The following is a 24,204-nucleotide window of genomic DNA, read 5'->3' as shown; positions in this document are numbered from 1 at the left end:
GGAGGCAAGAATGAATATCACAGCCAACCGCTTCTTCATCTAATTTTGACAGCTGAGCAACTTCCATCTAGGAGCCATAAACAGGCTCTAGAATCCAAACTGTTTTTCCCTACCAACCTTGTGGTACGATGTTGCCTCTGGGGCGGCATGGTACCACAGTGGTTAGCACTGTTGCTTCACAGCTCCAGGATTCCAGGTTCGATTCCCGGCTTGGGTCACTGTCTGTGCGGAGTCTACACATTCTCCCGTTGTCTGCGTGGGTTTCCTCCGGGTGCTCCGGTTTCTTCCCACAGTCCAAATATGTGCAGGTTAGGTGAATTGGCCATGCTAAGTTTCCCCTTAGTGTCCAAAAGGTTAGGTGAGGTTACTGGGTTATGGGGATATAGACTCGGGTAGGGTGCTCGTCCCAAGAGCTGGTGCAGACTCGATGGGCCGAATTGCCTCCTCTGCACTGCAAATTCTACAATCTATGATCTTACATCTATCCGAGATTAACTAGCTCAGCACAGAGTAGGAGATCAAGCCCGGTGTCTATTATTATTATATGCACCATCTTACTAATTACTGCATATGTAGGAAAAAAACCTGATGTGTTTCAAAACTGCATAAAACACAGACTTTACCTTTGTCAAGGGCCCACGGACTCTTCTCGGAGACCCTGTTATTAAGATCTCGAATGCCCTTTCCTCCAACGGTTTGACAGTGACTCTTTCTGCAGGAGTGTGCGGTCTTCTAGGTGAGAGGGTTTTTGGAAGGCCTGGTGGCGGGATATCTGAGGGAGATGGAGGAACAGAGATTGAACGAGGAATATCTAAGGCAGATTTTGGTAAGCCAGAGTCAAAGTCTGTGGCATGTGAGGGGTAGAGTGGAGCAGTTGGACTGCCGTGCTTAAACTGCTGCCTCTGCTGCCACTCATACAGCTGCCATACTGTGCCCTCCTTCGTGGCCTTCCGATCTTCATTCGACATCTTTAAGTGGATAACACGGTCTTGTGCGTACTTGTAATCGCTTGGTAAGTCATGATTCGCAGCAGTGGAGCTTTCTGAAGGTTGCCCGATATTCTTTGGCAGAGTTTGGTAGCTCTCTTGGTAAGGCTGAGGTTGGTTTACTGTCCGATGTGGCAGCGTCTGGGCAGATGCAAGGCTGAAAAACAGAACGAAAGAGAGAAGTAAATGGCAAGTCATGCACACGGCACAGAATTTCTGAAATATGCTCAGATTTTGCATTTGATATAAATATAAATAACTTCCTCCCTCAACAAACACGAAAAATCATGTTAATTAGTCTTTCATCTCATTGATGTTCATAGGATTATGTTGCATGCTAAACAGTTGCCACATATATTTACTTACCAAAACTTCTAAATAATTAATTTTTATGCTGCGTTTATCAGACATTGCTAAGATTCAAGCTATTTGCTATGTAAACACAAATCTTTCATTCACATCTGATTAATTCCACAAATCATTTTTTTGTTTATACAACTTTGGGTGTCAGCTCCCTGATGCCTTAGATAAATGTATCACAAGGTAATGGTAGCATTTTTACCCATCTCTAATTGCCCTTGAAAAGGTGGCGGTGAGCTGCCTTTTTGAACCATTACAGTTCATGTGATATAGGTATACCCACTGTGCTATTAGGGAGGGAGTTCCAGGATTTTTACCCAATTACAGTGAAGGAATGGCAATTTAGTTTGAAGTCAGGATGGTGCGTGGCTTGTAAGGGAACCTGTAGGTGGGGGTACTCCCATATGTCTGCTGCCTTTGTCCTTCTAAGTGGTAGAGGTCATGGATTTGGCAGCTGCTGTCAGGAGGTGCTGCGTGAATTTTGTATATAGTACATGCTGTTGCCACCTTGTGTTGGTGATGGAGGAAATTAATGTTTATCGTTGGAGGAAGGGGTGCCCATCAAGCACACTTTGTCCTGGATAGTGTGAAGCTTCTTGAGTGTTGTTGGAGCATCACTCATTCAGGCAAGTGGAGAAAATTCCATCACACTCCTGACTTGTGCTTTGTGAATGGTAGACAGGTATTTGGGGGTCAGGAGGTGAGTTACTTGCTGCAGAATTCCCAGCCTCTGACCGCTCTTGAATTTATATGGCTGGACCAGTTCAAGTTTCGGTTCAATGATTAGCCCTAGAATGTTGATAATGGGAGATTCAACGTTGGTAATGCCATTGAATGTCATGGGGAGATGGTTAAGGTTCTCGCTTAACAGAGATGGCCACTGCCTGCCACTTGTGCGGCACGAATGTCACTCACCACTGATCACCCCATCCATTTCTTTCCCTTCCTTCTAGTCATCTGAAAGCATTGACCATGAGTATGATTCTACTGCTGGCATATGCCATCCAGTATCTCTCCGAGTGCTCAGGAATCAGCACAAAACAGCAGGCTAGTTGAAGCCTCAACTAGCTATATATAACATTTACATGTTGCCAATTTTAGCTTAATTTGCTAGTAAATGGTCAGAGGCGAAATCCTGACAAACCTCTCCCTAAACTAGTGATTCTAAACCTAATTGTGTTGCTTCTTATTCTACCACTAGCTAGCTAAAATAGCACAGAGCGGCACGCAATCATTTATCTTCAATTTCATTGGATCATTACAGTGCAGAAGGAGCCAAATTGGCCTATCGAGTCTGCACTGACCCTTGAACACCCCAACTAGACCCACTCCCCTCCCCTACCCCTTAACCCAGTCACCCCACCTAACCTTTTGGACTCGAAGGGGCAATTTAGCACAGCCAATCCACCTAACCTGCACATCTTTGGACTGTGGGAAGAAACCGGAGCACCCGGCGGAAACCCCGCAAGCGTGGTGAGAACATACAAACTCCACAAGGGTGGAATTGAACCCAGGTTCCTGGCGCTGTGAGGCAGAAGTGCTAACCACTTTGCCACCGTGCTGCCCGCCACCCAGTTTTCTTTTTAAAGCCAAATCATCTAGGGTCAAAACTGAGGCTGGTCTCCCCAAACAATAATGGAACACAGACATAAACTGATTGTTTGATAGACTGAAAGGCTGTTTCTATCATTCTTGGCAGTTGTGAATTAATTGCTGGAGGCAACAGAAAATAATTTAACACAATTAATTACTGCCCAAGTAGTTTCCTCCTGATCAATGGTAAAATGACAGAAGGAGTCATCAATTGCACCTTCAAGCAAGAATAATTTACCAATAACCTAATCATCGATACTCAGTTCAGGTTCTGCCAGAGCTGCTGAACTCGAACCATAAACTTAGATCCAGATATGGTTGCAAGAGCTGAACAACAGAAGAGTGGTGAAAGTAGATGCCTCAACCTCAAAGCAACATTTAGATACAGCACTAAATGCTGGAGTCACCACTGTCGCAAAGATAATGTTCAAAGACCAGTCATGCTAGCACCAGGACATCACAACAGGAATTCAACAGGATGGTGGACTCCACCCAATCATCTACAGCTGCTTCAACTATGACCTTCCTTCCCTCATAATGTCAGGCGTGGGGCTGTTTACTGATGATCTCACAACTACGGAGCTCCATTCACAACTCCTCTGATCATAAAGTAATAGATACCGGCCACAGAAAAACATGCTAGATAAAATCAGGCTTGGTCTGCCATATGAAGGTAAGATTCGCACCAAGTGCTGAGCTATGAGAATATCAAACGAGGAAACCCAGCTAATTCTCTTTAAACCTCAGTGGTACTGAAATTACAGAGCTCCCCACAGATCAATAACTCGAGGGAGGATCAACAAGGACTAAATTTTAATTAGAACAGAGTATCACAACAGTGGATGCGGGAAGCGAATTGGAATTGGAATCACCAATGTGGCTGCAAGAGTAAAACAGAGGTTGTGGTATCGCCAACAAGGGGCTCATCTCATGACTCCTCAAAGCCTCTTCACCATTAACAAGGCTGAAGTCAGGCATGTCAACAACAAGGCGCTTTTCCCTTGTGTTGAATTCAATGGCCAATTGAAGCCTGTAGTACAGTGGATAGCAATTCTGAACGTGGAGGACATCAAAGCACAGCCCATTCCCACTGTCATCAGAGATCCACTTTTCCTCCAGAAAGTGTCACTAGGTGTTCTTACTGGTACAATTGGTCACATTAGTTATTTCAGGACTGTCAGAAATCAAACTTAGGACCGTCCGGGTCTCTACTGCAGTAGCACACAGGGAACTGCACTGACCAAGTGAGTCTTCAGAGGCTGCTTTTGAGAAGAGGGAATTCAGAAGAAATGTTTTTACCCAAAGTGTAATAGAAACATAGAAAATAGGAGTATAGTAGACCATTTGGTCAATCAAGCCTGCGCAATCATTCAATGGGGGATAGCACAGTGGTTAGCACTGTTGCTTCACAGCACCAGGGTCCCAGGTTCGATTCCCACTTGGGTCACTGTCTGTGCGAAGTCTACACATTCTCCCCGTGTCTGCGTGGGTTTCCTCCGAATGCTCCGGTTTCTTCCCACAAGTCCCGAAAGACGTTTTGTTAGGTGAATTGGACATTCTGAATTCTCCCTCGGTGTACCCAAACAGCCGCCGGAATGTGGCGACTGGGGGATTTTCACAGTAACTTCATTGCAGTGGTAATGTAAGCCTACTTGTGACAATAATAAAGCTTATTATTATTGTGATCATGGTTGATCTCAATACCAAACTCTGTCTGTCTCCCCATACTCCTGGATACCTTTAGAGTCTAGAAATCTGTTTTCTTCTTAAATAGTTTCAGTGACTTGGTCTCCACAGCCTTCTGGGTAGAACATTTCACAGGTTCATTACCTGGTGTGTGACAAAGTTTTCCTCATCTCAGTTCTAAATGGCCTACCTCATTTCTTGAAACTGTGACCCTATGTTCTAGACACCTCAACCAGAGGACGCAACATCTCTGCATCCAGTCTGTTCAGTCCTACCAGAATTTTATATGTTTTAATGAGATCCTTTCTCACTCTTCTAAATTCCAATGAATACAAGCCTAGTTGACCCAATTTCTCCTCATACGACAACCTTGCCATTCCAGGAATCAGTCTGGTGAACCTCCCTCTAAGGCACTTCCTGCTGCACTCTCTCTATGGCAAGTACATCCTTTCTTGGATAAGGAGCCCAAAACTGCACACAATAATCCAGGCATGGTCTCGTCAAGGCTCTGTACAGCTGCAGCAAGACATCCCTGCTCCTGTACTTGAATCCTCTTGCAAGGAAGGTCAACATGCCCTCCTAAATGCTTGCTATACTTGCATGCTTGCTTTCAATGACTGGCATACAAGGACACCCAGGCCTCGAAGTACATCAACATTTGCCATCCTATCACCATATAAATAATACTCTGCCATTCGTTTACCTTACTGAAGTCGATAACTTCACACTTGTCCACGCTATACTGCAACTGCCAGGTATTTGTCCACTCACTCAACTTGCCTAAAGCGATTTGAAACATCTTTACTTCCTCCTCACAATTCCACCTCGTCTTGTGTCGTCAGCAAATTTGGAAATCTTACATTTGATTCCCTCATCCAAATCATTGATATATTTTATGAATAGCTGGGGTCCAAGCACTGATCCCTGTGGATACCCTGTGATAAGAATGTGGAACTCACTACTGCAGAGCTGATTAAAGCTAATAGTATAGATGCATTTAAAGGGAAGCTAGACCAGTGTATGAGGGAGAAGGGAATGGATGATTATGATGGTAGATTTAGATGAGGACAGGTGGGAGGAGGCTTGAGTGGACCATAAATACTGGCATGGACGGATGGGGCTGAACGGACTATGTAATCCTTTATACTTTTGGCTTCAATGAGTAAAATGATCTCATCCAGTCCCTCCACCAACAATCCTGATGAAATTGCGTTGTGCACTTGTTACTCTCAAACTGTCTAAAAACAATTAAATATTTCTATAAAATCAATGTAGTGCAATAATAATTCTTTCCAAATCTCATCCAATACAAAAAAAAAAATGTCAGACCACACATTTTAAATGTCAGTCTGTACTGTGTGAATATCCCTAAAGTGTACTTCAGGAGGAAAGAAACCATTCTGGCCACTATAAGGGGAAGAATCGCATGAACCAATTTTATGCCAGTTAGCATACCACTGCTTTCAATTAATAACTAATTAGCAATAAGAACCACCATAATAGAATATTGTTAGTCAAACAGAGCCACTGTTTATAAGATTAAGCATAGCCCATCACTTCTGTTTAAACTATATAACTGTTGATCCCTTGAGAAAGCAATGCCTGTATCTAGATAGGTTTTGTATCACGACAGCACCAATTTACAGCACAGCTATAGTCATTCAAACTCAACCAGAGCAACCATTACTACTCTGCGTTTAATATTAAACAGGTATAAAACAAGCCAGCACTAGCATTAGAATTCTATTAAAATTATTAATGAAAGGGCCAGAAGCAACAGGGGTAAAGAAGATTTCAATAAACTGTGAAGCATAGCTCAGCAGTAATGTGTAAACATTAAACATTCAGAGCAATACTAATAGAAAAGTCAGAAGAAATGTACCGAGCAGGTTCCAAGTAATAGAACTGAATGTAATCGCAAGCATCATCTGCAACATACATTCAGGTAATGACATCAAGAGGGTTAAGGTCAATTCTCCCCAAAACCAGGCTTGGAGATTGCAGTTAATCCGTGCCTGTTGACTGCAGCGTTACCTGCTGCTTTAAATAAAATCATGTTACCCGCTGCTTTAAATAAAATCAATGTTCAGTCAGCATTAGCCTTGCTGTTGTTTGGCTGGATGGTGTAGCAGGGGGTCAGTATCATAAAAAGGCCAGCTCTATTTAAAGCCTGCACTGCTTAAAGCTAGCCTGCACTTCTTAAAGGGGAGAAGGATTGTGGCTGGAGCAGGTGGTGGGAGTCCTATGGCAGCTGAAGCTAACTTGGAAAAAGCAGAAGAATGGCACAACCTGAGAGAGTGCATCTCCAAGATGTTCACACCCTTCACCCGGGAAGCCATGGTGGAGGAGGGAGAAAGTCGGAGAGATGCCCTGGTCTGCTTGGGGCCAGGACACCTTCCAAGTCCATGTTCAGAAGGCAATGGGAGTAGATAGCAGTGTAGGGAAATGCCAGGAGTCAAACTCGGAGAACCTAGCTTCATTGTTGGGGCTTTCATTGCAGCTTGAGCAGTAGCCACACAACACCTGGCACTGCAGTGGAAGCATAGATTGTTGTCAGGTAAAGTCAGCTGACTGCCACGCAAGCTCAAACTGGGGCATCATGGTTTTGGATTGCAGTGTGCAAAGGGCAGCTTGCAGGGGGTCACAGCTGTCCTGTAACTGGTCTTCCAGTCAGACGGCTGAGACGACATCCTGGAGAAGTGGCAGTGACTCCACGAAGCAGAAAAGTGTTGCTCTCTCTCAGGAGGAAAGCATTCATCCTCCCACCACTGCCCCTGTAAATGGTTCCTTCTAATCAAATATGGTCCCCTCTCCAAAGACAGAACTACTGTCCATTTAAAATACTGCCTCATTGCCAGCCTCCCCTCTCCTCCTCACTCTTCGCCAGCCTCCTCCCTTCCTGCCTTGTTGCCACCATTGCCCCTCCACCCTGTCGCCACCCTCGCCATCACCACCCTCCACCCACCTCATCGCCAACCTCCCCCTCCCACCTCGTAACCAACCAAACAACCCCACCCTCCCCCTCTTTTTGCCTCTTAAATATGTATCCACTTCTTTGGTAACTTCCTATTTGAATCGCTCCAATCAGCTTCCTGCACCCGTACCAACAATCTGTACCTAAACCAAGTCACAATAGTGATCATGCTGTATTATTCATACTCATTTAGTTTCATCCTTTGACACAACTGCCTATCAGGTACCCATGCTGAATGGTACAGCATAGATCTTGGACATCTAGGCCCAGAGCTGCTCGAGGCCATCCTGCAAAGCCACCTCATCTCTCTCAGTGCACATCAGCAGTCAGCAGCCTCCCACCAGCCCGGCTCCAGCTACTGGGGTAGGACCACATTGATGCACCAGGACAGAAAAAGGCACACAGAAAATGGGCACCGAAGGAATGCACAAGGGCTTGTATGCAATACGGAATGATTTGATTCACAAATTCGTATGAATATTTTATTTTGGTGTGGCTTTTTTTATTTCCATTGCCATGTGAACGCAAGATAACCAGTGAAGGTAAGGTGCGAGACTGTTGTTGAATGGGGAATTGCATCTGCAGTTACTACTATCACATTCGGAGATCATTTCATGGACGGTCAATCCGGCTATGAAGGGACTGTCTACATTCCCTCTTTCCTTCCTTCTAATGTTTTTGCTCCTCCTCATCGTGCTTCTACTACTAGGCTGCTTGCTGCATAACTAGGGTCAAGATTACACGCTCACATTTAGGAGATTGTGCGGCATGCAGTGCACCAACATGATACTCAACACCCATTTTGCGGGGCTCTTCCAGAATAGTGTAGCGTTATGGCACGGCAAACAGTAATAATAATAATCTTTATTAGTGTCACAAGTAGGCTTACAGTAACACTGCAATGAAGTTACTGTGAAAATCCCCCAGTCGCCACACTCCGGCGCCTGTTCATGTACACTGAGGGAGAATTCAGAATGTCCATTCACCTAACAGCACATCTTATGGGACTTGTGGGAGGAAACCGGAGCACCCGGAGGAAACTCACGCAGACAAGGGGAGAACATGCAGACTCCGCACAGACAGTGACCCAAGCCGGGAATTGAACCTGGGACCCTGAAATGAAATGAAAATCGCTTATTGTCACAAGGAGGCTTCAAGTGAAGTTACTGTGAAAAGCCCCTAGTCGCCACATTCCAGCACCTGTTCGGGGAGACTGGTACGGGAATTGAACCGTGCTGCTGGCCTGCCTTGGTCTGCTTTCATAGCCAGCGATTTAGCCGTGTTAAACCAGCCCCTGGAGCTTTGAAGCAACTGTGCTAACCACTGTGCTACCGTGCCGCCTTTGAGTATTGTGTGTAGTTTTGGTCTCCAAGTTTGAGTAAGGACATTTTTGTTATTGAGGGTTCACCTGAATAATTCCCAAAATGGCAGAACTGACATATGAAGAAAGTCCGGATTGACTGGGCTTGTACTCACTGGAGTTTAGAAGAATGAGAGGGGATCTCATAGAAACATATAAAATCCTGATGGGACTGGACAGGCTAGATGCGGGAAGAATGTTCCTGATGTTGGGGACGTCCAGAACTAGGAGTCACAGCCTAAGAATAAGGGGTAAGCCATTCAGGACTGAGATGATGTGATCTGGTGGAATTTTCTACCACAAAAAGCTGTTGGGGCCAGTTTGTTGGGTTTATTCAAGAGGGAGCTGGATGTTGCCCTTGCAGCTAAAGGGATGAAGGGGTATGGAGAGAAAGCGGGAGTGGGATACTGAATTTGCATAATCAGCCATGATCATATTTAATGGTGGTGCAGGCTCGAAGGGCTGAATTACCTACTCCTGCACCTAGTTTCTATGTTGTGGAAATTGGGTCATCAGCAATACAGTCAGTGGGATAGCCCTCATCACCTAGTAGCCACCCATTTACCCTAATGGCTCAGTGCAGCTGGCACAATGAATGGCCACAGGTTGAAACCATTATGACTGTTGACCTGCATAATCCTCTGCATATGATCATACACATCAGGCAGACATTCAAAGGGGTGCAATCCCTTTTGGTTCCTCTATAGGGTAGGGTTGACCTGCAGTCAATGGTAGCCTGCACCATGGGGAAGCTTACAATCCTGCAAAAGTCATGTTCTCAATCTGCCTCCTACTCTACAGCAAGAGAGAATGAACTTTAACTTTGAGCAGCACGGTAGCATAGTGGTTAGCACAATTGCTTCACAGCTCCAGGGTCCCAGGTTCGATTCCCAGCTTGGGTCACTGTCTGTGCGGAGTCCGCACGTTCTCCCCGTGTGTGCGTGGGTGTCTCCAGGTGCTCCGGTTTCCAACCACAGTCCAAAGGTGTGCAGGTTAGGTGGATTGACCAATGCTAAATTGCCCTTAGTGTCCAAAATTGCCCTTAGTGTTGGATGGGGTTACTGGGTTATGGGGATAGGATGGAGGTGTGGGTTTGGGTAGGGTGTTCTTTCCAAGAGCCGGTGCAGACTCGATGAGCTCTCTCATCCAACAATGGACAAACAATATCAATTTCCAGCCTAGAAGGAGCCAAACGGACCTGCTTCTTGTGTACCCTTGGGAAATATGGTTCCCAATTAAGAGCTTTTCTCTCTCTTCCAGCAGCTTGTCCTGCTCTCTATAGCCTCTGTTCATTTTTCAAGTCATGCACGTGCACACATGACTGGGGGTTCTGTAGAAGGGTCATATGGATGCGAAACGTGAACTCTTTCTCTCTCCATAGAAACTGCCAGACCAGAGATTATCCATTTTTTCCTGATTTTATTTCAGATTTCCAGCATTTGCAGTATTTTGTTCTTCTGGGATAAACTGGTTTGCGTAGAAGCCTTACAGCCAGCAAAAACATTTTAGCACCTGTTACTTCACTCTCAGCATGCTTTAGAACCTTAAGCACAAGCCATTGCTAAATCAAAGCAATGGCCAGAAGAATCAACCAAGAAATAAACTGCAAGTAGTTGATGAGCCCTTAAATGGTTGGTGGGGGTTATTTCCTGACGCTGAATGGATGTTTAGCTACACACAGTTAAGAGAGAGGACTGACAGAGGGTGAGCTCCAAAATGACATGCATCGTATGAAATCAGCATTGCACAGAATGATCTTCCTTCTCCTGTGCACTTCTGGCAGCAGTTCCCTGCATGCATCCTCATGTCCTCACCAATGTGGTCTCTATGTAACTCACCCAGCAGACACTACTTTGGACACTACACGACACCCACAGAGACAAAACATCCAGAACTAACGATCTGATATTCGCGCCTACGAATTCCACACAATTAACTAGGACTCCATTAAGCCCCACTCCAGGATAAGAACACATGATCTCGGATGATATTCCAGCACAGCACTGGAGCAGTGTTGCACTGTCAAAGGTCTCATACCCTGTAGATTATGCACGACACCAAGTTCTACCTGCCTTTTCCAGAGGTCTCGTGAAGTGCAGAGAACTTACAATCTGAAGTGCAGTGAGTTCTTCCAGTAACCTGATCAACAGTTCTCCCTGAAAATCATTGGAAATACATTAACTGCCCATTCAGTCTCAGTGGTGGATGTGAAATCTTGTGTCCAAGACAAATAACTGCTGTGCATATCTACATCATAACAATTAAAGCACTTCAGAATATATTAATGTCAGTGAAGCACTTGCACATTTCAGAGACAAATGACAAGAAATGTGAGTCTTTCTCCCAATCAGTGTATCAACCCAGAAACATTATTCTTTAAAATACATTATTTGTTAATTGTTCCCTCCAGCTCAAATTGTTGCCTCCTACTGAAGTACAGTGTTGTGGACACTAGGACCACTGCAACACCTCATTCCTCCCGATGACGTTGCAGGTTGATGAATGTTTGAGATTGACCCTTTCTTAAGGATAAGACAGAGAATCACATTGAGAATCACTATTTGTGGCCACAGCACTAAAGCAATGGGACACCAGAGCAGCAAGTGGAATGAGCACTAAAATTACATTTGGCTGACTTTTGGAATTTCCCACGGTTAGCCTCATTAGCTATTCAGAACAAGTTTCCAGTTTGAGTTGGACTTGTTTGTGGGAATTACGTAGGTAGAAAATAGTGCACAGCTGCAGCTTTTAAAGGACAAGTACCTGGCACATCGCCCATTCTGCTTCCAAGAATGGAAGATATTCTGGCTTCACTTTATCATATTTGAATTTTAGCTGTACCTCCTTTCTCATAAGCTGGTCTCTTTGGGTTGAGAAATTATGAACAGCCTGTTATGATGATCTTGCAGACTACGTTACATTGAATTAAAGGTGACCCCTAATTTGCCCAAGCATTTGAAATAGTGGGTGCAATTTTATGTAAATAGATCTGGACATAGCAGGGAGACCAATGTCGGGTCAGGAATCTGCTCATCACTGAGTCAAACTCGTTCATTCAACCCACAGTATTAATATTCAGCTTTGGGGGGCCCGGTTAGCTCAGTTGGCTGGCCGGCTGGTTCATGATGCGGAGTGACGACAACAGTGTGGGTTCAGTTCCCGTACCGGCCTTCTCAACTTTGCCTCTCACCCGAGGTGTGGTGACCCTCAGGTTAAATCACGACCAGTCAGCTCTCTCTGAAAAGGGGAAAACAGCCTATGGTCCTCTGGGGCTTTGGCAACTTAAATTTCACAGCATTCAGTAATGATCTTGCTGATTGCAGTACCCTATCTGTATTCACACTCTGTTGCTGTTCAGGATCAGTGCACTGGTGTCAGGCATTGAGATTTCACAGCCTAACATAAATTTTCAAGCAATCATTTTTATAGTTTCTTTTTCATGTTACATAATTACAGCACGGTGATTTGCCTTCAAATGAAGATTCCAGGAGTCCTGGCTAAGAAGTGAGTGTTATTTACATTGAGCTGTTTTGATAGACACAGGCAACTTGCATGTAAATGGAGTGGAGTCTTGTGCAAAGTTGCACTGGCGGTAGGGCATTTCCTTATCCATCACCAAGAGTGGCTCAATCAGGCTGCTACTGGCCAAAGCAACAGAGAGCCCTGAAGGAAATATCAGCCAGACTGGGCTTGCAGAAGCCAATGAAAGAAGAAACTCGGGTGAAATACCTACTTCACCTTGTCCTCCGCAATCTATCTGTCACAGGTACATGATTGTACTGGTAGGTATGCACTGCACAATCCTTGTGGAAGTGGAAGTCTTGATCTTCACACTAAGGACAACCTCCAACAACAACTTGTACTGATGTAGCACCTTCAACATAATAATATGTCCCCCAAGGCTCTTCACAGGGGCATTACAAAATAAAATACGATATTATGGTAGATGATTAAAAGTTTTGTCAAAGGGGTAGGTTTTATGAAATGCCTTCAAGTAAGAAAGCAAGGTGGGCTGTTGAAGAGGTGTAATAAGTGTATTCCAGAGCTAAGGGCCTTGGCACTACCAATAGTGGGCAGCTATTGGGCAACACGGTAACACAAGTGGATAGCACTGTGGCTTCACAGCGTCAGGGTCCCAGGTTCGATTCCCCACTGGGTCACTGTCTGTGCGGAGTCTGCACGTTCTCCCCGTGTCTGCGTGGGTTTCCTCCGGGTGCTCAGGTTTCCTCCCACAGTCCAAAGATGTGCAGGTTAGGTGGATTGGTCTTGATAAATTGCCCTTAGTGATCAAAAAGGTTAGGAGGGGTTATTGGTTATGGGGTAGGGTGGAAGTGAGGGCTTAAGTTGGTCGGTGCAGACTCGATGGGCCGAATGGCCTCCTTCTGCACTGTTCTATGTAAACTATGTAATAGTGGAGCGTTTAATATCAGGCGTATTCAAGAGGCTGGTATTAGAGGAGTGCAGCTATCTGGGAAAACTGGAGGAGATAGAGATAGGGAGGGGCTTGGCCATAGAGGAATTTGAAAACAAGGCTAAGAATTTTAAAATGGAAATGTTGCACAGAGGTGATGGGTAAAATGGAATTTGGTGCACATTAGAACATTGGCAGCGGAGTTTCGGATGGTCTCAGATTTAGGAAGGATAAAATGTGGAGGTAGACCAGGAAAGCTTTAGACTAGTCAAGTATGAAGGTTAAAAAAAAGGCCTGGATGAAGTTTTTAAACAGAACAGCAGAAGAATGGAATGTTACGAGCATGGAAATATGCACCAAGGTGGTGAGCAAAGACAGTTGCCAGGTAGAGGGATGGAGTTGATGAAAAGGGAGCAGAATTCTGCAACAATTAATAGTCTAACAACCTCTCTCGACAGCCTGTCATCAACGTTCTGGGGGTCACCAGTGATCGGAAACTTAACTGGACCAAACTGTAAATACTGTGGCCAGAACAACGAGACTGGGTTTTCTGGAGCAAGTGACCCATCTCTTGAATCTCTCAAGCCTTCTGTAAGTCAGGAGTGTGATGGAATACTCTCCACTTTCATGAATATATGCAGCTCCAACAACACTCAAACAGCTCAACACAAGAAAGACAAAGCAGTCCACTTGATCAGTACCGCATTCACCATCCTTAAATATGGTTTGTGATGTTTAGCAAACTTCAACATGACTATTCATCAAACACACTTTCACTTGACTTCAGAGTCAGTGCAAGTTCAGTCAGCATGGTTAGATTATGCTGTCCTGCAGTCGACTTACAAAAGAATTGGAGCTTTCCAAATCTAACACACAGCAAAGAATTTGGTCACTTTCCATTTGGCAGAAATTTTTTTTAAAAGCCTCCTAAACTTTTAATTTATTTTCAATTTTACTGAAACAATTACTTCCAAAGTAGTAATATTACTGTTTTCCCTTTCCTCCACTCACTCCATCAGGACCGCAGTGTTTACCATCCACAAAATGCACTGCAGCAACTCACCCAAGCTTCTTCAACAGCACCCCCCCAAACCGGTGACCTGAAGGACAAGGGCAAAAAACATATGGAAACCCCACAATCTCCACATTTTACTCAATTCAAGCACCACTCTAAATTAGAAATAATTTGCCGCTCTTTCATCTGCACTGGAGCAAAATTCCTACCCAACAGCACTGCACGAGTACCTTAACCACAGAGACTACATGGGTTCAAGAAGGTCCACCATCAGTGGTGATAAGGGATGGGGAATAAAAGCTGGATAAATGAATAAAAAAAATAATGAAGGCTATCCAGTTGTGTGCAGTGGTTCACGCAACTTCATGGTTGCCATCAATCAAACTCCCATATAGGGCTCGATCTAACGGAAATGTTTTGAAGTGTCATTCCAGGCGGGTTTGGCTGGGAGTTTCTCCCCAGCTCTGTCGGCAGGTTCCCCGCCGCTATGTAACCGCACTTAGTCACTTTAGTGGACCCTGAGGAGTTTCTCATCACTGAGGAACTGAACTCGCTAGCCAAACCGGTTCCTCGGAGATCGGGCCACAATTTTGAAAGGGGCCTGGATCGCTGAGTGAGCCTGAGGGTCCCCACACTCACCACCCAGGGGCAATGTTACCCCACACACACATGGGCATTACCCCAAACCTCTCTCCCCACCAAGTGAGGACTCCCCTCAACAGGGTCGCTGAGGGGCCTCCCTTTACAGGCCTTCCCACGTCTCCTTTCAGGACCCTCCTGCCCCCTCGTTCACCACCCCCCACCACCAAACCTTCCAGAGGTTCCTTCATACCCGTTTATCACAACCACCCCCCCCCTACCCGTCATATATCTCCTCATCCCTCCTTTCATGGCGTAGCCCCCCCTCAGGCCACAGCTCTTGGTAGTGCCACCCTGGCAGCATGGCACTGCCACCCTAGTGCCTGGTAGCCTGGCAGTGCCTTCCCGGCATCTTGGCAGTGCCACGATGGCAGTGTCACTGTGTCAGCCTGGCAATGCCAAGGTGCCCAGGTGCCATAGGGAGATTCAGGATGCCACCCTGCCCTGTCCCTGACCAAGCAGAGGTCTCAAATGGCCTGGGAACCCCCCCCCAGGTGCCGTGATTCCTGATCCACTTTTGTGTGGGCCAGTACTAATCGGCGCCCGTGTGACCTCTCTCTGGCTAGCCGTTAAGACCACGGCATGCTGTTAAATCGGACTTCCATCTTGTTAATGAGATGGAGATTGCCCTTAATGGTCTTAAATTGGTTTTGTGCCGCATCTAGATGGGATCTGGATCCAGTCATGGAGAGCAGGCCACTTAGATCGCAAACTGCCGGGCGCCCAGTGTGCTTCCCGTTTTGGGCCTCTCCTGCAATCTAATCGGCCTGCACGTATCCTCGCTTAAATCGCGCCCATTATCTTCTTCACTCTCCAAAAAAATAGGAAAATAGAAATGAGTGAAAAACCTGAAATCTTTGGTCTAAACTTTTAAAAGGAGAATGAATAGCATGGAAAATAATGTGGAACCAAATCCCACTTTCAGAAAATGTATTCACAAACTTCTTGGATATTGACCTCCGCTGAGCCCAGAATATACTGTCCCATCATGTTTTCCACTGGTGAAAATAATGAGAAAATACATTTTAACATTAAATAAAGCTCTTTCCTCTTTTTAGATAAGAGCATCTTTGGCTTGTCTTATAATCTGACAAATGGTTTGTCCACAGCACAGAATGGGAGTGATAAAGCATGACCGAAATGAAATGAAATGAAAATCGCTTATTGTCACAAGTAGGCTTCAAATGAAGTTACTGTGAAAAGCCCCTAGTCGCCACATTCCGGCGCCTGTTCGGGGAGGCTGGTACGGGAATTGAACCGTGCTGCTGGCCTGCCTTGGTCTGCTTTAAAAGCCAGCGATTTAGCCCAGTGTGCTAAACCAGCCCCAGACTGCTTAATGGTTCTACCCAGACTTCTGTAAGGCCATTCTAAAATTTAGGCACCCAGTAAAAGATAAGAATTTCAAATCTGAAGCAGTCATTAGCACTGTCAGAGGCCAGTACGCCAAAATAAGCCTCATTACTTCTCAGGTTCTAAGATGGCTACAAATCGACACCTTAAAAGCGCAGAATATTTTTAAGTGCACTTTGGGGCTGAAGTCAATCGTCTGAAGGTTTATTCTTTGTTGAACCCTCAGGAAAACTATTAGGCAGAGGCCAATTACTTCCCTATAAAGAACTCGGGGGGGAGGGGGGGGGGGGGGGGAATGCAAGGCAGTTTCCTTGGCCTGCAAAGTAATTCTCCATTCAACACAAAGGCAAATGGTCCCGACATAAGAGATACGTTTAACTCATGCAAAGCTTAAGGACAGATTGTTTTACTTCACAAAATTAAGCTCAGGAACAGTAGAATTTCTGAGTGCTTCAAACAACTTGAGACTAAAATGCTGCACAATTTATATTTAAAGCTAAATAGTTATGGAAATGAAATTATTTAATGAACTCATTTGTTTTGGAATACTGGAGTGCAAAGATGTTCCAAGGGCATTGACATTATTAATAGTGTTATACACATAACTAGCCATTACAGTTAAATAAAGGAAGGAACAGCTAAAACCTCTCATGGCAAAGCAAATTTTTATGGGTAGACTTTTCTTAATATTGCCAAATGGAAATAAAATGATACGACTGGCAAGAGAATTATTAAAAGCACCCAACTGAGGCAATAGCTGCACTGGGGGAATGTAGAACACAGTTACCTGAAATTATTTTGCAGGAACTGCGGATCATATGTGGAGATAATATATATCAGAGGTAACTATATTAGACTTAATAAATGACTGTGAATCAATCTTATTGTCATTTATTGCTTATAAAATAACACCCATTCAATCATTATTTCACAAAGCCATTTGCCATTTTCATATCACATTGATTCGAAGTAATATAATATTCCAACTAATATTTCTGTAAAATGGTCTCTTAGCAAAGAATAGCCCACAGTTGGAGATAGAAAAACCTATTTGAAAGGCAATGAGGTGGGGTAGGCTCATTGTTTGTTACAGCAAGTTATACACATATAACTTTGCTACATTCACTCTCCTAACTTGCCTCCCCACGATACATGCTGACAACTGCACCACCTGCATTAAGTTAACAATCAAGCTGGTCAGCGCAGAAGACAGAGATAGATAGGTTCTTGATTAATAAGGGGATCAGAGGTTATGGGGAGAAGGCAGGAGAATGGGGATGAGAAAAATATCAGTCACGATTGAATGGCGGAGCAGACGGCTGAGTGGCCTAATTCTGCTCCTATGTCTGATGGCCTTGTACAAGAATGCCCCAAAAGAAGCCTTACAAACTTGTCCACTACAGCCCACCTCTCTTGGGAAAACAGTGTACTCGACAAGCCCATGTGGAGGCAAGCACTGAAATCTGTTTCAGCATGCTTTGAGGATCATTTGGCAACATCCAATATGTCCAGAGGAATGTCAAAGGCGTTGCATCTGCTAGTAGTTCCCACAAATAGTCGGGCAGCCATGACAGGACCCATAGCTTGGACATACTCAAATAATGAAGAGTCCAGCAGCAATCATGTTCATGATGCACTCATCTATCCTGCCCCCAGTTTCTGCTGACACTTTGCCTCAAGTTCATTACTCACAAATGTTTTTCTGAATTTCGTGCTGCACTCTCCTTCCTCAACTTATGAAGGCATTTTTCTTTATCGATTCTCTCGCCTTACCATCCTAGCTCATGTTGGCATTCTCTCTCTGGACCTTCCCCAACCACCACATCCCCAACCCACAAATTTCATCCTTCCCACCCTGGTATTGGTCCCAGATTCTATCTATCCCACTCAACATTTCCATGTGACTCTTGATGCTTCAGCTGCAATCTGACCCAAGTGAATTTGGCTGCATCAGTCAGGCAGGAAGGAAGACTGGGGAGCAGACATGAAGAGAGAGCAGTTTTGTGAGAAGTTGGGGGTGACGTGTTGTGGAAGTTAAGAACAGTTGAACTTCTGCTTCGGATGGAATTCCTGATCATATTTTTTTATTTTCATGTTATCTACTTCCCATTTAAGGCTATTGTGGATTTTACTTCCAGCAAGGCTTCTGGTGAGGCCTGAAAATGTGTTGAGTTTTTTAAAAACGTAATTCTAGCCCCTCTCTCTACTCTTTTGCTTATCATCTTAAATTTACGTCCTCTAGTTAGCACAGCACCACTTACCTCAACAAAATCTACTGAATTTTTAGCACCTCATCAGATCTATCTTTAACCGCCCACGGTGTGTCTCGACATTCAACTGGTTGTGCTTACAATCAATAGCACTCTGATAGGCTATGGGGACAACGCAGGGGAGAGAAACTAAGGTGTGGCTCGTTTGAAAGAGCCAGCACAGACACAAGGGGCCAAATGGCCTCCTTCCATGCTGTAAGATTCTAAGGTCCTGTGAAGTGCATAGATACCACTTTTACAAAACATGCAGGTACACAGCCCACAAAAAGCAAATATAATCAAGGCAAATTTGCTGACGGGGTTTTCCACCAGTAGCATACTTGTCGGTATGTCAGCAACCAGTGAAACCAGCAATTTCTACCCGGTGTCCCTGCAGTACAAGATATTTGAATCCATTTAATTAGGCTGCTGGCACTACAAACCAATCTTCAATAAGTCAAAGGTAATAATCTCATATCAATTATGAGCCGCAGTTCCTCATTCTTCTCTATATAAGTGACACTCCTGACCTCTACCTGTACTGTAACCCCCTTGAGATTTCCAGCCAGAGTCATTTTTCACATCACAGAGGATCACTGGTTAACTCCAGCCAAGTAACTCAAATTCCATTTTATGACTTGGGATTTTGGCATGTGTTTTCGGGAATCACATTCTGCAAATCTGTCACTGTTGAAAACAGAAAACCAGTGGGTTTTCCATCATACATAACTGGGTTGCTATTTATCATCAGAACCCAGTTGACCATGACTTATTCAGTCATATGGGAATTTTATGTTACTTTTGGGATCATTTTCTGTGATTCAATCCATTTTTCTGTGAAAAATACCAAACCAGTCCTTCCAATATTAAAGCAGCAACAGTAGAGCAATTCCAAAAAAATGCAATCGTCGGCAGTGTTTCCATCAGTTCTGAATACTTTGCAGAAAACTACAGTAGGCTTAACTGTAAACATTCCCAATGTGGATTTTTTTGTGTGACAATAATACCTTTAAAGCTGAAGAATACAAAAATGGTCATTAAGCAGAAACTCTTGAGAACCATGCAATTAACCAGCTTGGAACAGTTTTTAATTTCTGTCGTGGTTTGGTGTTCAAGTAATGAATGTAGACGATTAATTAATAAAAATGCATTCTGACCTTTTGCTGTCTCCTGTGTGTGATTTCACCCAGTGTTGCACTTGCACCATGGAACTTTTCCGCTGGACATTTTTCTCTGTTCCAGCTCGGGGCACAAACCCCCTCTGATAAACATTGGCACCATTCTGGTCCACAAGAGTAGCATTTGTGGCAGGCGGAATTGTGCCGTTGCGTTGTGTGGGATGTGGATGGGATGAAGGACGATAGACTGTAAACATGTTGCTCTCCATAGAACTTGCTTGCACCGTGCTCTTATTCCCTTTTCTGGCCACCATCTCTACAGGATCCTTTTGGAAACCATATCTCTCTCCATCATTCCACTCCTTCTTCATTTCTTCATGTTTTTCAAACCCAAACTTTCCATCCAATTTACCAGCATTCTCTCTGCTCTGAAGCACGTCTGCCTTAGTGAAGCCCTTGTACGAGTTGATGTGGTTGTTCTGAATAAGGCGTGGCCTTTCTGCCTTTTCTGGTTCTCTAATAGTTAAAAGAAAATATTTTCAATTGACGTATGCAAAACAAATGCACAAAGCTTGAAAGCTAACAAAATTACATATGAATTAAGAGCAGGAATAGGCCACAAATCCTTTTGAACCTGCTCCACCATTCAATTAGATCATGGCTCATCTGATTGTAACCTCAACCGTACATTCCTGGTGACCTTGATAACCTTTCGCTCCTTTGCTCATCAATCTAGCTCTGCCTTAAAAATAGTCAAAGACTCTGCGTGGGATTTACCGACCACCCGTCGTGTGTTTTTTGGGGGCGGAGGCGGCTCTAAATTTCAAAGATAACAAAATTCTGCCCCAAATGCCGTAATTAGCTAACGATTTTATGTTATGCATGAAATTGTATTTTTTTACTCTACTCTAATTGCACGTTATTGTAAAGCTATAAATTCTACCAGAGGTATAATCTCAAACAGATGATAGGCATAGAAATATTTACCTAGTAGGTGTCACATTTGTTATCTGGTGAGAGTGATGCTCAGCAAGTCGATGTACTACGTGGTGTGGTGTGGAATGATGTAAAATAGGAGCTATATGTATTCTGGTCTGTGCTGAAACAATACTGGTAGAACTACAAAACCCTCAGTAACACAGATTGTTTAGGCAGGAAGACAGGGTTGGGGTGGGGGGGGGGGGGGGCTGGTGGAGGAGGCAAAACAAGCTATTATACGTGTGTGTCTCTCTTGGCATTTCTTCACAGATAAAGACTCTAGGAAAGTTTGTGCTCAAATTCGAAGGGGTGGAGGCTGACCACAGCCGTGGCATTGTCACTGGACTAGTAACGAAGAGACCCAGGGTACTTCTCTTGGGACCTGGGTTCAAATCCCACCATGGCAGATGGTGAAATTGGAATTCAATAAAAATCTGGAATTAAGTCTCATGACATTATTCGATTGTTGTAAAAACCCACCTGGTTCATTAATGTCTTTTAGGGAAGGAAATCTGCTGATCTGGCCTACATCTGACTCCAGATTCCCAATAATGTCATGAATTCTTATCTGCGAAAGGGCAAATAGGGCTGACTTGCTGGTCAGTGACACCTGGACTCCATGAAAGAGTAAAGAAAAAACAATTGCAGTCCTGCTGATAGTCAGGCCTAACCATGATCGACAATTTCTCCCACAGCGGGTGCAGTCACTACTCAAGGCTATTCGACCATCACTTCTCATCCATGCTGTTTTTTAGCTTGATCTCAAAGTTGTCAGGAGCTCCCTGATGTCACATCTCCAGGCATCACGATTGAGTGCCTGCATTTCCCAATGAAGCACACAGGGAGGAATTTCGACAGGGAGTCCTAGAAACATTTGCGCAGAGCCCCTCTCTTCTGTTTGTCAGTGGTCAGCCAAAGATCTTGGGCAAGCCAACTGTCATCCATCAGGGCATTACCAGTCCAACGCAACTGACTTCACAGAAGAATGGCTTCGATGTTGGAGATGTTAGTTATAACGAGGATACAGATACGTCCCGGTCTCAGGGGCCCCTGAAACAATCCCTCACCTCCCTCCCCTCTGGACGCAATATGGGAGGGCCACCACCCCGCCGCAACACCCAAGCCGGGAAACCCCAGCGCGTGTAAAAAATGCCAGCTTGGCACCTTGGCAGTGTCAACCTGGCAGTCCCATGCCAGCTGGCAGTGCTACCTGGGCACTTTGGCAGTGACAGGCTGGCACCCAAGTGGCACTGCCAGGGTGCCAGCACACCAGCCCAAAGAGCATGCAGCTGAGGGCCTCCAATCCCTTGGGAGGGCCCCACAAGTGCCGTCCCCATGTCTAGTCCCGATTTGCGGGGGCGAGTGCTGAACGGCGCTCGCCCGAGGTCTCCGAGGCGGAAGCGTTGAATCCCAAAGGTTCAGGTACCTCGGGAAACTGCACATTAGAGTGTGACTTACTGCCTCGCTCTAATATGCAGATTTGCCATAAAGTGATACCGCCCATTCACATCGCAACATCTTGCAAGATTGCATTGTATCTCGCTAGGCGTTATGAGCCGGCTACATCCTGGGAGCGGGGTCTCAAGGCTTTCAGCGGCCACACTGTGCCATGGCGAGCTGCTTTTCCGGCGCTGCATGGCCACAGGTTCGCAACCTCAGTGTTTGCCATGCGGTCCTACCTGTGAATTCGACGATGCTATGGAGGCAGCCTGATGGAAGCATTCTAGAAGGCATAAATGACTGCAGCAGGGGGCCCATGACTCAGTACAATACAGAAGGGGTGTTAATGATCACAGCTTTACTTGTTTTATGCTCTGAGGCTTTTGTTGCTCCACACTCATTTGTAGAATCTGTCGAATGCAGTTTGCTTTTTAAAATTTATTGTCCACTTCCTTGTCCATGGTGCAATCAACGTAAGTAGGTAAAATGTTGTTAGAATTAGCTGGGTTCTCTCGATGGCAATGCTTGGTCACCTATAATCTTCTTGGGGTGCAGGTTGATGCAGGACTTCAGTTTTCTTTAAACTGATTTTTAGCCCAAAGATCTGTGTTGCCTTGGAGAAACGTGTTGCTATATGCTGCAGGTCTGATTGGCTGTGGGCCTAGAGTGCTTAGTCATCAGTGAAAAGAAGTTCATGGCTGAGATTTTCTTGAACCTTTAGATGAGCCTGAATACACTAGAGGTTGAAAAAACCTCCATCAGTCTGGAAGCGTACGTAAACTCCCTACTCATGTCTACCGTATCCTGCTGCTGAAGATAATGAATGAGGTTGGGGCAGCACCTTGCACCTTTGGAAATATAGAAGGGACTCAAGGCGTCTCTGTTGTGCTTGGCTTGTCTGTACTGATTTGTCAAACTGCTTCATCATAAGTGGGAACTTTGATGGGCATTCAAGTTTTTCAAGGACTTTGCAGAGGCCTTCCCTGCTCAAGCACTGGATGCCTCATTAAGGTCTACAAAGGTCAGTTTTGGTCCTGACACTTTTCTTATATCTGTCCAAGTGCGATACCATGCTTGTGTTAGCTCTGTAGCTACAATGGTTCGCTGTGAGACTTTCTTCAGCAATGCTAGCCTGTTCAGAAGTTGTCAAGCCAGGATCTCCCCGGCAATCGGAATGAGGGTAATCTCATGATAGTTGGAGAAGTCTTACTATTCTCCATCTTGTTTATGTACAAGGTGATATTAACGACATCACAATGGTCCGCTGGAATCGTGCCCTGTTCCCAGCAGGACATGAATAACTTGTGGAACTGTAGGACAAGACCACCATGTTTCAAGTGGAATTCCATCATTGTGGGAGCTTTGTTGCTTTTCATCTGGTTGATGGTGGTCACAGTTTCCTCCAGGGTTGGACTCTTATCCAGCTCTTTTCAACCAGCTGTTAATGGATGCAGATGATGGCAGCATCAAGCACTTGATCTTCAGGGCCAAGTGCTGTCTCAAAGTGCTGGGACCAGCATTCCGTACTGTTTCGTTGTCGTGTGTAGTGTCCTGCCACTGGTGCTCTTCGGGGGTTTTGGGTTTGATATGATGGTCCATATACAGATCTTAGTGCTTTTTAGAAGCCTATGTTGCCAGTATCAGCGTCCATTCGACATGTTTTCCACAAGTTTAACCCACCAGTCATTTTGGATGTTCTTGAGTTTACATTTGAGGTCTGCTGCACACTGGATGATAAGCTGACTTTTTCTCTTGGCTAGCCAGTTGGGCCAGGTGAGCCTGATAAGCAGATAGAAACAAAATAGGAGCAGAAACAAACTCCGAGCAGGCCATTCAGCCCTTTGGGCCTGCTCCGCCATTAAATATCATGGCTGATCTTTGATCTCAACATCATATTCTTGCTTCCTCCTCATACCCCTTTGATGCCATTAAAATCTAAAAATGGTCGATCTCTTTCTTGAATACATTGTGACTTGGCCGCCATGCCTTCTGTGGCAGAGAATTCCACAGGTTCACTACCCTTCAAGTGAAGAAATGTTCCCTCA

The 24,204-nt window shown here is 44.9% G+C and overlaps 1 protein-coding gene across 13 annotated transcripts in view; it reads right to left on the bottom strand.

Annotated features, from left to right (window-relative positions):
• The window catches only part of plekha7b (pleckstrin homology domain containing, family A member 7b), a 713,202-nt gene that overhangs the window by 148,565 nt on the left and 540,433 nt on the right, over positions 1 to 24,204 (bottom strand). For all 13 annotated transcript variants that reach the window (XM_072466383.1, XM_072466384.1, XM_072466385.1 and 10 more), the window contains 2 exons: positions 19,781 to 20,257; positions 624 to 1,143 (listed from right to left, as the gene is read on the bottom strand). In XM_072466383.1, coding sequence (XP_072322484.1) covers positions 624 to 1,143; positions 19,781 to 20,257 — 997 coding nt within the window. The remainder of the gene's footprint in view (positions 1 to 623; positions 1,144 to 19,780; positions 20,258 to 24,204) is intronic.

The sequence above is a fragment of the Scyliorhinus torazame genome, chromosome 10 (assembly GCF_047496885.1).
Source record: "Scyliorhinus torazame isolate Kashiwa2021f chromosome 10, sScyTor2.1, whole genome shotgun sequence".
Lineage (NCBI taxonomy): Eukaryota > Metazoa > Chordata > Chondrichthyes > Carcharhiniformes > Scyliorhinidae > Scyliorhinus > Scyliorhinus torazame.
Note: the sequence above shows the minus strand (reverse complement) of the source record. Positions and strands in the feature narration are given on the sequence as shown.